This window comes from Fundulus heteroclitus, chromosome 22, assembly GCF_011125445.2.
Source record: "Fundulus heteroclitus isolate FHET01 chromosome 22, MU-UCD_Fhet_4.1, whole genome shotgun sequence".
Taxonomy (NCBI): Eukaryota; Metazoa; Chordata; class Actinopteri; order Cyprinodontiformes; family Fundulidae; genus Fundulus; species Fundulus heteroclitus.
The window spans coordinates 5,901,618-5,916,088 of record NC_046382.1 but is presented as its reverse complement, the minus strand read 5'-3'; the positions used below and the strand labels follow the sequence as shown (position 1 = coordinate 5,916,088).

Here is a 14,471-nt window from a genome sequence, read left to right as displayed (position 1 = left end):
TGGGCTGCACAGTGGCGCAATGGGTAGTGCTGGTGCCTTGCAGCAAGAAGGTTCTGAGTTACAATCCAACCCTGGATCTTTCTGCATGGAGTTTGCATGTTCTCCCTGTGCATCCGTGGGTTCTCTCTGGGTACTCAAGCTTCCCCCAGTCCAAAAACATGACTATTAGGTTAATTGGCCTCTCTAAATTGTCCTTAGGTGTGAGTGTGTGTGTGTGTGTGTGTGTGTGTGAATGGTTGTTTGTCATGTCTGTCTCTGTATTGCCCTGCGACAGACTGGCGACCTGTCCAGGGTGTACCCCGCCTCTCGCCCAGTGAACGCTGGAGATAGGCACCAGCAACCCCGCGACCCCATGAGGGATTAAGTGGGTCAGAAAATGGATGGAAATATATTCCTGACATTATATAAAATTTTAAACAAAACCCTTAAAAATGTGTCAATTTAATCATTAAAATAATAAATAGTTTAATCCATAACTTATTATTTGCAGCTCTTCACCTTTGGCATTTAATTGGACTCTGAACTGCTGAAGACACAAAATGGACACTGTAATTTACTGAGATTTACTGCATTTTACCGTGATTTTCCAAGCTGTATGCAAACAAAATTTCGTTCTGTACGCACTCTGTGCATGCACGATGACAAATAAAGTTGTCTAAGTCTAAGTCTAATTTCAGTGTGTAGGACAAGGGACACGTCTAAAAGTTGCAGGATAGACTTTGTATTTTTTGGTTTTGTGCTGTCATGTCGCAGTTTTTCTGATTATCCTCAAAAAGCTTCCAAATATCAGTTAGGCTGCAAAAAATACCTGAGCCTGTTTGGATCATTTGACCTGTTGTGAATCAGAGAAAAGCTTAACTGAATCAAAGCTTCAGATGTTTCTACTCGATTTGACCCAGACTTCCTGTGGTTCATATTTTCTGAAGTTATTCCTGTATTCTTTTCCCAGAAAACAACATACTTCCAGATTCATGTGACCTCTCTCCATTTGTGATGGATACAGCTGACCAGCTTGTGAAGGAAATCTTCTCCTGGATCACGCAGGGGGAGAACTATGCAGACAAGCTGGTGCAACTGGCAAGGAAGCTGGAATCTGAACGGAAAGAAGCCAATGTTGTTCAGTGTTTAGGCGCCTCGACTGGACTGGTGGCATCAGCTATAATGTTTGGAGCTGGAGCTGCTTCTGTGCTCACTGGTGGATTCGCTATTCTCCCATTAGCCTTGGGCGCTGCATTTACTGGTGTCGGTGGTGGTGCCTGTGTTGTGGCCAGTAAACTTGAGGAGAATTGCGCCCAGAAAATACTGTGTGAGGCTCGAGATATTTTAGACAGAAGCAACAAAATAATAACCAAGATTCAGAAGTTGTTTGAGAAACTGAAGGTGGAGAAGAGCAAGCTGAACTCCACGTTGGATCCAGAGGAGCTCGACAAACACATCATGGCTGATGTTCTGATGGCTGTGGGGAGACATAGAGGAATGGAAATGTCCAACTTTGTCCGACTACAGGAAAGGCTGACAGAGTTCAGATTTACTGATGGGGCACTCGTGTGTGGACCACAACTCGGTTCCCCACACATCCTGATGAGTGTCTGTGCTGTTCTACTACTCTTCAGCCTAAACACTGGTGGAAGGAGCATGCAGCTTCTGGCCACATCTGGTTTGATAGGTCTTTCTGGAGGCCTCATGGTAAGACTTATACTGTAATTACATTATATCAAATGAATCATCTACATCTTAAGTTCAGTTAATATATGTAGTGTCAATTCACAACACACGTCATCTAAAAATAAGTCATTTCAATTTAGTCATCCATCAATTCCAATTAATTTGAGTTATGAAACAGCAAAGTAAGCTCAGTTTATTCAAATCAGTTTTAAATGTTTTATATATAAGGAAACCCAACAGATTGCATTAAGTCATTGACTTGCAGCATTAATTCCTCCTGGATTAGCACATAGCGGCAAGACGCCAAAGGAGGTCCTACAATATACTAGAAGAGGTTTTACAAGATTTGGAAGGATTCACAAGATGTTGTAGGAGATTCTACAACATTGCCGAAGGATGTTCTACCAGATACTAGAAGAGGTCCTACAATATACTGCAGAGGTTTTACAAGATTTTGAAGGATTCACAAGATGCCGAAGGAGGCACAAAGAGGTTCTGCAAGATGTGAAATGAGGCACAAGATGCCGAAGAGGGTCTACAAGCTCCTGAAGCTGCTGGAGTGGGTTCTACAAAGTTTTGGATCCCTGGACTCAGATTATCACACAGCTTTCCATTTGGTTTCATCTTTGCTTAATAATTAATAACAGTTTAGTTGAAAATTGTGTCTCTACTTTGATTGGATGGTGCTATTTATCCAGCCATGTACTGATCTGCTCCTGCTGATCCTCAGCTTACAGGGGCAGCTTCGATGGCGTACTTCCTTCCAGAAGCAATTGATAGATGGAGTGATCTGATCAAGAACAATCATGTGACAGAGGTCAGTAAATCACTGAGGAGAAGTGCTAAGAAGATCCTGAAGATCACCAGGAAGCTGAGGGAGGAGTTCAACACCATTGAGTAAGTTGATCAGCAGTGAAAAGACACAAATATTGACACTTAGTTTCCTTAAAAAAACCCCTGTAGATCTAAAGTAAGCTCAGGCAGTCAGAAGGTTGTTGAGATACAGACCTTAAAATATTACTCTCCTTCGTTTCCCCCACAGGGAATCTCTAAAGAAGCTATCCCGAATTAAATCCATCATAGAGAAGAAAAACAGGACCCGCGATGAGAAGGATGAGCTGATTGATCATGCAATTAAAAACACTCAGGACCCGGTGGTTCAACAGTGGTTGAGAGAAAACGCAGAGTCTGAGGTCTTTTTCCAACTGGTAAATCTTGCATGCTTCATCCAAGATAAGCTGAATGAGGAGGCGAACAAGGAGGAGGAGGAGGAGGAGGATCGGAAGAGGAAGAAGATTGAGCTGGTCTTCTTGGCTCATGGGGAGATTGGGAACTTGATGATTCCTGCCAGATGTCTGCTGCCTCTGACGTCCATCACAGATGTCCTGCTGTATTCTCCCTGGAACTGCCTCCTGTCAACTGAAGCAGCCTACAGCATCGCTGCAGGAAGCATCGAGCCTCACCACCGGCGCTTTGGTTGCACCAGCCAAACCCAGTGCCCTTTTCCTCCTAAAGCCCACACAACACTCAGCCTGCCCTGTAACTGGAACTCCATGAAGAGCACTGGATCTCATCTGGTCCCCAACATCATGGTTAGTCCTGTAGGAGAAAAAGGAGACAAGGCGTTTGCAGAGTTCACTGATCTAGCAGCGCATTTTGGTGCACCTGCAGATAACCGGTATCTCATCCCGTACCTCGCCCGCAACATCAGCAAAGTGCCCTTCTTTGCCGTGATGTTGGCCATATCTCTGGTGCTCTTTTTCTCAGGGTATAAAGCCACTGTCCACCTGGTTGCCTGTCTGGGCAGGTCACCCAAATACGCCATAATGCAGGAGGAGTATCTGAAGCAGCAGTACGCCTACACTGTGGACAACACCGGCATGACCGTTCCAAGAGAAACAATCCCCTCTATATACGCCCCAGTGTTTAACATGTTCAAGACCGTTTTTGGTGATGTGTCTCCACTTTTTAATGGCTAATCCAGACCTGGAGAACATGCAGGTCTGACTGATTTCATGCCAAGGGCCTGGAGAGTAGAGGGTCAATAATTTCAAAAAGACCCTGGAACCCCCTTCATGTGGCAGAAGATGCCATAAGACTCAGCAACATTTTGTTGAATTGTGTCACGCAGAATTGTTTATGAGTGCTAACACTGTAAGGACCAGGGATGTGCATAGACCGTTGGAGGGGCAGGTGCTCAAACTTAAAAGAGGGCACATGGAGCACGGATTTAAAACACGATACAAAAACATACCTTGCTATACCACCAGTTGAAATGTACCAGCCCAAACTGTAAAGAATGTAACATGTGATCAAGGGCTTAGGTTTGATTTGAACTTTGGTAGGGACACTTCCAATTTAAAATTATCCTGTTACGGGTTTGAGCAATCTGCAATCACATGGATGTACAGTTATTTGTCAAATAGAACACAGGCAGTGTTTTTCAATGGCAGTCTCTCAGGTATCAGAAATATTACATGTGGAGTACCCCAGGGTAGCTGTCTGGGTCCATTATTATTTAATATTTTTACTAATGATTTACCATATATTTTACATAAGGCTAACATTGTCATGTACGCTGACGATTCAACTATATATACATCAGCAAGTACACAAATGGAACTAGAAACTGTTTTAAATACAAAATTACAATATGTAGTAGATTGGGTCAAATCAAATAAACTGGTATTAAATACTGTAAAAACTAACTGCATGATTTTAGGTTCAAATTATAATATTAATCAGAATTCTGTAATTAAGATTAAGATTAACAACGCAGTTATTGAACAGGTGCATGAGACCAGACTGCTGGGTGTAATAGTTGACTCTAGATTATCATGAAAAAATCATATTAGTAATATTAGTGCAAAAATGGGAAGAGGTATATCCATTATGAGAAGACATGCAAATTTCTTAACTTCAAACATTAGGAATTATGCAATGAAAGCACTAATATTGACATACCTCAACTATTGTCCAGCAGTTTGGTCAAATGCCACTGGGGATTATATGAATAAATTACAATTTATACAGAATAGAGCTGCTCGTGTAGCACTCAGGTGCAGCTACAGGAGAAATATAATATTAATGCACAAAGATCTTAATTGGTTGTTGGTCAAAGATAGATTGTTGTATTCATTGTTAATTTTCATAAGAAATATTTCTAATTCCAAATTTCCTTTTGTTTTGTTCAAGCATCTTTCTTTCAGTGTAGAAAATCACCAGTACAGTACTAGACATGTAACTAAAGGTAATTTCACTTTACCCATAGTGAGAACAAATGCCATAAAAAATACTGTTGTGTTTAGAGGTATGAAAGAATGGAATAATCTGCCAAAACATATCCTGCTTGCTAATAATGTCAATACATTTAAATTATATGTAAAACAGCATTTATCAGAAAAGTATAACTGAATGTTTATATTTATTTATATATGTGTGCGAATATGTATGTATATGTGTAGGTATGTTTACAGGTGTAAGTGTAGAATGTGTTTTATATTTGTCATATTTCATGCCCGCATGAGGGTACATATGTACGGTAATATGTGTATATATTGTATATGTATTTGTATATGTGTTTGTGTATTTTCTTTTTCTTTCAATTATTTGTTGTATTCTTTGTTTTGTTTTTAATGTATTTTTTTTTTTCCGGACCCCAGGAAGAATAGCTGCAGCATAGCTGTAGCTAATGGGGATCCTTTCAATAAAACTAAACTAACACTATTGGTCCAAAGCTTCATTGGTCTGATGTCATTGGTCCTACGCAATATGCATGCTCCTATTTTTTTGAAGCTTGATTTGAGCATCAGGACACGTTTTATCTGTCTAAAGAGAAAAGGCAGCATTATTTGCTACATTTATACAATTTTATAAGCACGACACACACTAGATGGTGTTTGTTAATGTTTAAAGCATCACAGGATCTGATGAATGTTGAATTGGGACTTTTCTCCCCACTTACCATTTGAACTTACCAGTAACAGAGACAGACAGCAAATACGTGCCAAGTAAACCAGATATATTCAAAATATGTCTGTTGGCTAGATATATCTGGTATTTTCTTTAAAGATATAGAAATGCGCAGAGACAATCCCCACCCTTATTTTTTTTTTTAATCTAAGATACTCCATCTGCATTATAAAACACGGGAAAATTATACATTCAAGGGACTGCAAATAACTATCTTGTATTTACTCTGCGCTGGAAGTGTCACTGACACTGACAGCATTTCAGATAGTAATTCAAACTTCAACAAATGTACAACTGGGTTGTAGTTGCACTTCATGTAATTCATCTTAACATTCCAAACACATTTCTTACATCATATATCTTAAGCATAGATAACAGCTTCTCCTTACCTACATCCTCTAAGACAACAAATTACTTCCCTAACAATAGTGAGTTGTCAATGTTTAAATGTGCAGTAACTCTTAATACATGAGCATGGAGGACCGAATACTGTACTTTGAGTAAGATGAGTTACACCAAGACTGAATTGCTACATGAGTGGTTGTCCATTTCATCATTCAAATGAGAATATATTAATGTACTATTAGTATATACTAGTACGACTATTAAAGAACAGCAGAATAAACTTTAAGATATGTAAAGACCTGTAGTAAAATAATGTTGCGACTACATCAACAGATTAAATAATTTCTTACATTTTTGGTGTACCAAATTACCCTCGTAATGAAGTAATATTTTTTGGGCTAAGTTCCTACTGATGAGAATGTCTAGCTCTAATTTATTAATGGACAGTGTGGAAACCTTTGTACAATAAAACCAATGTAAATGGTGAGCTTCAGTGTTATTTGTCTTTATTCTAATTCTAGAAGTAGAAATAGTTAAATAAATAGCACCGTCATTTTGTGGAATCCTAATTACGCTATTATAATATAAAAATAAATAAATGAAAGCAATAACACCAATGAAATATTGGTAAAAGGGAAACTCTTACCTTTTCTTTTTCAGACGACTGTGACTGAGAATAAGAAATTTTAATAGCCTTCAGTCTTTGCTTTTCCATCTTTCTAGCAGAATATTTAGATTAATAAAAGAGATTAGGTTTTTGTTGATAAAATGTGTTATACTTCAGAATTAAATACTATTTTGAGTCTAACGTTGGTTACTTACATTTCTCAAGTTCCACAAATCAAGACAGTCTCTCCTGCTTCTTTACAGAACTGCCCTCAGCAGCTTTCAACTATTTTAGTGCAGATAATATTTAGTTTCTTAACTGGGACTAGTTTCGTTGTCTAGTATTAATTGTGGTAACAGCTGTATCCCAGTGTGAATCAAAACTTAACTCTTGCACTCCAAGTACACATGCACGCATGTATTCAATTCAGTTCAATTTAATTTTATTTATATAGCGCCAAATCATGAAACATGTCATCTCAAGGAACTTTACAAAGTCAAGTTCAATCATATTATACAGATTGGGTCAGATTATACAGATTGGTCAAAAATGTCCTATATAAGGAAACCAGTTGATTGCATCAAAGTCCCGACAAGCAGCATTCACTCCTGGGGAAGGGTAGAGCCACAGGAAGAGTCATCTGCATTGTACATGGCTTTGCTGCAATCCCTCATACTGAGCAAGCATGAAGCGACAGTGGGAAGAAAAACTCCCCATTAACGGGAAGGAAAACCTCCGGCAGAACCGGGCTCGGTATGAACGGTCATCTGCCTCGAGCGACTGGGGGTTACAGAAGACAGAGCAGAGACACAACAAGAGAGACAAAAAAAGCACAGAAGCACACATTGATCCAGTAATCTGTTCTACATTAGATGGTAGTAGCGGGTGAGCCGTCTTCTCTGGATGATGTCACAGTTAACAGAACGCCAGACCAGGTGTACCTACTATGAAGATAAAAGAGAGAGAACAGAAAGTTAAAGCAGAAATGACAACACATAATGCATAATTGAAGAACAGTAGAACTCTATAGAGTGAGAAAATTAGATCCTGATATCCTCCAGTAGCCTAAGCCTATAGCAGTAAAACTATAGAGGTAGCTCAGAGTAACATGAGCCACTCTAGTTATAAGTTTTGTCAAAAAGGAAAGTTTTAAGATTAGTCTTAAAAGTAGACAGGGTGTCTGCCTCACGGACCAAAACTGGGAGTTGGTTCCACAGGAGAGGAGCCTGATAGCTAAAGGATCTGCCTCCCATTCTACTTTTAGAGACTCTAGGAACCACCAGCAGACCTGCAGTCTGAGAGCGAAGTGCTCTGTTAGGAACATACGGGGTAATCAGAGCTCTGATATATGATGGAGCTTGATTATTAAGGGCTTTATACGTTAGAAGAAGAATATTAAATTCTATTCTTGATTTAACAGGAAGCCAATGAAGGGAAACTAAAATTTGAGAAATATGATCCCGCTTGTTGATTTTCATCAGAACTCTTGCTGCAGCATTTTGGATCAGCTGAAGGCTTTGAACTGCATTTTGTGGACTTCCTGATAGTAAAGAATTACAATAGTCCAGCTTTGAAGTAACAAATGCATGGACCAGTTTTTCAGCATCACTCCTGGACAGAATGTTTCTAATTTTGGCAATATTCCGGAGGTGAAAAAAAGGAAACTCTGGAAACCTGTTTAATATGGGATTTAAATAGACATGTCTTGGTCAAAAATAACACCAAGATTTTTTACTTTATTACCAGAGGCCAAGTTAATGCCACCCAGATTAAGTGATTGGTTAAGAAGTTTATTTTTTGAGGACTCTGTCCCAAAGATTACAACTTCGGTCTTGTCAGAATTTAGATGCAGGAAATTTAAAGTCATCCAGCTTTTCATGTCATCAAGACATGACTGCAGTCGAAGTAATTGATTGGATTCATCAGGATTTATGGATAAATATAGCTGAGTAGCATCAGCATAACAGTGGAAATTAATCCCATGCTGTCTGATAATTTTGCAGATCGAAAACATATATATAGTAAAGAGAATTGGTCCAAGGACTAAACCCTGTGGTACTCCACAGGTGACCCTAGAGTTTGAGGAAGATTTATTATTAACATGAACAAACTGGAATCTGTCCGACAGATAAGATTTAAACCAGCCTAATGCTTTCCCCTTAATCCCTACAGTATGTTCAAGTCTTTGTAGGAGAATATTGTGATCAACTGTATCAAATGCAGCACTGAGATCTAACAGGACAAGTATAGACACAAGTCCATTATCTGAGGCCATGAGAATATCATTAGTGACCTTCACCAGAGCTGTTTCAGTCCTATGATGAGCTCTGAAGCCTGACTGAAACTCCTCAAGTAGTTCATTGCTTTGTAAATGTTCACAAAGTTGATTAGCAACTACTTTCTCAAGAATTTTAGATAAGAAAAGAAGATTAGATATAGGTTTGTAGTTTACAAACTCATCTTGATCAAGAGAAGGTTTCTTGGGTAAAGGTTTAATAACAACTACTTTAAAAACCTGTGGTACATATCCATTTACTTAGGATAGATTAATCATGTCTAAAATAGTGCCACTGATCAAAGGGAATATGTCCTTAAACAACTTGGTCGGGATTGGGTCTAACATACAGGTAGAAGGTTTAGGCAAGGCAAGGCAAGGCAAGGCAAATTTATTTATATAGCACAATTCAGTACAGGGACAATGCAAAGTGCTTTACATGATTAAAATATAGCAAATTAAAACAGAATAAAAGCAAGTAGGAATAAAATGTAGATAGAAATTAGAACAAAGAAGTGGTGATTCAGTTAACTAGAACAGTTGAAGGCAATCCTAAACAAATGTGTTTTTAATCTTGATTTAAAGGAACTCAGGCTTTCCGCACCTTTACAATTTTCTGGAAGTTTGTTCCAGATAAGTGGAGCATAGGAACTAAATGCTGCTTCTCCGTGTTTAGTTCTGGTTCTAGGTATGCAGAGTAGGCTGGAGCCAGAAGACCTTAGTGGTCTGGATGGTTGATACACGGATAACAACTCTGTGATGTATTTAGGTGCTAAGCCATTCAGGGATTTATAGACTAACAGAAGGATTTTAAAGTCTATTCTCTGAGATACAGGGAGCCAGTGTAAGGACTTTAGAACTGGGGTGATGTTCTCTACTTTCTTAGTCTTAGTGAGGACGCGGGCAGCAGCGTTCTGGATCAGCTGCAGCTGTCTGATCCACTTTTTAGGCAGACCTGTGAAAACACCGTTGCAGTAATCTATTCGACTAAAAATAAACGCATGGATTAGTTTTTCCAGATCCTGCTGAGACATCAGTCCTTTAATCCTAGAAATGTTCTTCAGGTGATAGAAAGCCGACCTTGTAACTGTCTTTAGGTGCTTTTGGAGGTTCAGGTCTGAGTCCATCACTACTCCCAAATTTCGGGCCTGATTGGAGGTATTTAGCTGAAGCAGCTGGAGCTGTGTGCTAACTTTTGATCTCTCCTCTATTGGTCCAAAGATTATTACTTCTGTTTTGTTTTTATTCAACTGAAGAAAATGTTGGCACATCCACGTATTGATTTCTTCAAGACATTTATTCAGTGCCTGAACTGGTTCATAATCACCTGGTGACATGGTGATGTAGAGCTGTGTGTCGTCTGCATAGTTATGGTAGCTGATGTTTTTGTTTTTTATTATCTGAGCAAGAGGGAGCATGTAGATATTGAAAAGGAGGGGACCCAGGATGGACCCTTGGGGAATCCCACATGTGATTTTTGTCATCTCTGATGTAAAGTTACATACTGATACAAAAAATTCCCTGTCCTTTAAGTAGGATTTAAACCAGTTGAGAGCTGTACCAGAAAGACCGACCCAGTTCTCCAGGCGCTTTAACAGAATGGAGTGATCAACAGTATCAAATGCTGCACTGAGGTCCAATAGAACCAGCACGGTGGTTCTTCCACAGTCTGTATTTATATGGATGTCATTAAACACCTTGATAAGGGCGGTCTCTGTACTGTGGTGAGCACGGAAGCCAGACTGGAAAACATTAAAGCGGCTGGTCGTTGTTAAGAAGGTGTTTAATTGTTGAAATACAGCTTTTTCAATAATCTTACTGATAAAGGGGAGGTTTGAGATGGGCCTGTAGTTCTGGAGTAGAAGTTTGTCTAAATTGTTCTTTTTCAGAAGTGGTTTGATAATTGCTGTTTTTAGGGACTGGGGGAAAACACCTGACAGAAGGGACGTGTTTATTATCTGAGTCAACTCAGACGCTATGACAGGCAAAACTTTCTTAAGGAAAACTGTGGGTAGAACATCAAGGCAGCATGAAGAGGAACTTAGCTGCTGAATGATCTGCTCTAAGCTTTTGTGGTTTATTTGGCTGAATTGGGACATTTTGTCAGGATAAATCCCAGCTGAATACGGCTTTGGTTCTGGAGCTGGTGTGGATATACAAACTGATCCTCTAATTTTTAGGATTTTTTCAGTAAAGAAGTTAGCAAATTCATTGCAGGCCCTGGTGGAGTGGAGTTCGGAAGCCACGGACACAGGAGGATTTGTTAACCTGTCGACTGTGGAAAATAAGACACGAGCATTATTAATGTTTTTCTTGATGATCTCTGAGAAGAAAGATTCTCTTGCATTTTTCAGTTGTAAGTTATATCTGTAAAGTCTCTCTTTATAGATGTCATAGTGAACCTGGAGTCTATTCTTTCTCCACCTGCGTTCAGCTTTCCAGCATTCCCTTTTTTCACTTCTAGCTGCTGGAGCATTTCTCCAAGGAGATTTTTTCTTTCCGGAAACAACTTTCACTTTAACTGGAGCAATGCAGTCAATGATGTCTGAGACTTTAGAATGAAAGTTATCTACTAGCTCATCTACTGAGTTGCAGCCCAAGGTTGAAGTAGCAGAGTAAGCTTGAATAAAATTTTCTGTGGCATTGTCCTTAAAGGTGCGTTTTCTTACGATGTCCCTTTGGCTAAATGAGTCACTGGAAATGATACATTCAAAGGTAACGGAGAAGTGATCGGATAAGGCAACATCAGTTACATTGACCTGTGAAATGTTTAGACCTTTAGTGATGATTAAGTCTAAAATATGCCCCTGCTTGTGTGTTGGCTGTTTAACATTCTGAGTTAAACCAAAGTTTCTAAGTGTGTCAAAAAAAAACACTGACAAAATGGCACTTTGGGCATCAAGGGGCAAAGGGGCAGGTGCCTCTCCCTCCCCCCCCCCCTTTACGTCCCTTGTAAGGAATCAATCATGGTTTCTACAAACTGTAAAAGACTGATTTTAGTGATGTAGTAGGTGTAAAACGTCGTCCTACGTCGTCTCATGGCCTCAGATAATGGACTTGTGTCTATACTTGTCCTGTTAGATCTCAGTGCTGCATTTGATACAGTTGATCACAATATTCTCCTACAAAGACTTGAGCATACTGTAGGGATTAAGGGAAAAGCATTAGGCTGGTTTAAATCTTATCTGTCGGACAGATTCCAGTTTGTTCATGTTAATAATAAATCTTCTTCAAACTCTAGGGTCACCTGTGGAGTACCACAGGGTTCAGTCCTTGGACCAATTCTATTTACTATATATATGCTTCCGATTGGCAAAATTATCAGAAAGCATGGGATTAATTTCCACTGTTATACTGATGACACTCAGGTATATTTATCCATAAATCCTGATGAATCCAATCAGTTACTTCGACTGCAGTCATGTCTTGATGACATCAAAAGCTGGATGACTTTAAATTTCCTGCATTTAAATTCTGACAAGACAGAAGTTGTAATCTTTGGGCCAGAGTCTTCAAAAAATAAAGTTCTTAATCAATCACTTAATCTGGATGGCATTAACTTGGCCTCTGGTAATAAAATTAAAAATCTTGGTGTTGTTTTCGACCAAGACATGTCATTTAAATCCCATATTAAACAGGTTTCCAGAGTTTCCTTTTTTCACCTCAGGAATATCGCCAAAATTAGAAACATTCTCTCCAGGGGTGATGCTGAAAAACTAGTCCATGCATTTGTTATTTCAAGGCTGGACTATTGTAATTTTTTACTATCAGGAAGTCCACAAAATGCAGTTCGAAGTCTTCAGCTGATCCAAAATGCTGCAGCAAGAGTTCTGATGAAAATCAACAAGAGGGATCATATTTCTCCAATTTTAGCTTCCCTTCATTGGCTTCCTGTTAAATCAAGAATAGAATTTAAAATTCTCCTTCTAACGTATAAAGCCCTTAATAATCAAGCTCCATCATATATCAGAGCTCTGATTACCCCGTATGTTCCTAACAGAGCACTTCGCTCTCAGACTGCAGGTCTGCTGGTGGTTCCTAGAGTCTCTAAAAGTAGAATGGGAGGCAGATCCTTTAGCTATCAGGCTCCTCTCCTGTGGGAAAGGGAAAGTAGGAGAGGAAAGGAAGAACAAGAAGAAAAAAAGGAAAGATGAAAGAAGAGATAAAAGGAAGAGAATGATAAAGCAATTATTGAAAAAAAAACATGTACTTCGTTTAATTGAAAATCTGCAGTTCCTATGCTGTGTTTTAATCACCAAATGGTAGCACTGAGCTTCAGATGTGGAAAATTGATTTTAAATCATTTCTTAATTTTTATCTGTTTGATGTATTTTGTCATGCAGCACAGTGTTTTAAGTTCCAAAAAATGTGAATAAATGTTTTTCAACATTGTACAATCACTGTGTCAGGTCTAATTACCTAAAACATCATACAAACAGGGAAAGAAAGGCACAAAGATAATTAGTTTGGTTTGGCTCGCGAGGAGAGTAGGAAGAGACCGTACAATCTCCAACCCACTCTGCCGGTCTCAGCGTTCTCCTCGGTTTTATTAAGTTTGGGGCGTTTCCCTAGTTACAGGACTGAGGCTGTACTGAAGGGTGGGGGAACAGGTAGTTTACAGCCTCAGTTGTCAACAAAGATACACAGCTGAGTAATCGCGTTCAGTCAGCACATAATCTTGTAGCTGAGTCTTCTTGTTTCAGGAAGGGAAGAAACAGAGCATCTTCTGTTTCTTTGCACAGACATGATTAAGCTTGCATGTGAGTAATATGATTACATCAGAAGCTTACATTACTACATCATAACAAGATAAATCGGTTAATGAAGTATAAACATTAATCCCAACACACTGTGATCAGTTCTTATGCATAATGCACTTAAGTAAATGTTTAACTGAGTAAAAGTATTGTTGAAATTGCACATACTTTTCTTAAAAAACTGAGGTTATTCATAATATATTGTGTAAAAGTAAATAATTTAATAAAAAAATCAACAACAAGTCCACTTTTATTAGTTCTATTTAATCTTGCAATGAGTTTACTCGTGTGGCCCTCTTGAGATCAGATTAAGCTGTATGCGGCCCCTAAACCAAAATGAGTTTGACACCCCTGGTCTAAAATAAATGTCTGTTTTTTTCATATACTGTTACTATTGTTTTCTTTCCCTCTTTTTCCTCTCAATTCTCCGTGTCCTCACTCAGAAGAAACTCACTTAGATAGGAAAAACATTTATAGAATTTATTTATAGATTTTATATTAGGGCTGGACGATATAGAAAAAAAGCATATTGATAAAAAAAATTACACATTGATCAATAATTATCAAAAAGATTTAAAACCTGGCTCTTATGATTTTGCTAAATGACTTACGTTTAATATATCACACCTGCTTCCAAAACAAAGCAGGTATAGCAAGCTAAACTGGGCTCCCTTCTTTGTGATAAAATGAAAAAGCATCCAAGCGGCGTAAGGACATCATGCATGCAGTAACATGCTTAATAGTGATGGATATGCTGCTGTTGTCTGCAGTTTGAAAACCTGGCTTCAAACAACTACTCGCCACTCTTGATCCGCGATATAAGAAAGGCTGACTCACTTGTTTGTAATCT

At 38.8% G+C, this 14,471-nt stretch overlaps 1 protein-coding gene across 1 annotated transcript; it reads left to right on the top strand.

The window, feature by feature from the left end:
- The first annotated feature begins 2,445 nt into the window (after positions 1-2,445).
- On the top strand, positions 2,446-3,971 carry LOC105922593. Its single transcript, XM_036125929.1, has 3 exons — positions 2,446-2,450; positions 2,503-2,562; positions 2,708-3,971. Exons 1-3 carry the CDS (start codon positions 2,446-2,448, stop codon positions 3,642-3,644), a joined length of 1,002 nt encoding a protein of 333 aa, XP_035981822.1. The 3' UTR covers positions 3,645-3,971.
- Positions 3,972-14,471: the final 10,500 nt, after the last annotated feature.

What these genes read in the sequence shown, in the direction of transcription:
- LOC105922593 (XM_036125929.1), top strand. An exon ending in GAGGAGTTCAACACCATTGA is followed by an intron (nt 2,563 to 2,707) that starts GTAAGTTGATCA and finishes TTTCCCCCACAG; the next exon opens with GGAATCTCTAAAGAAGCTAT.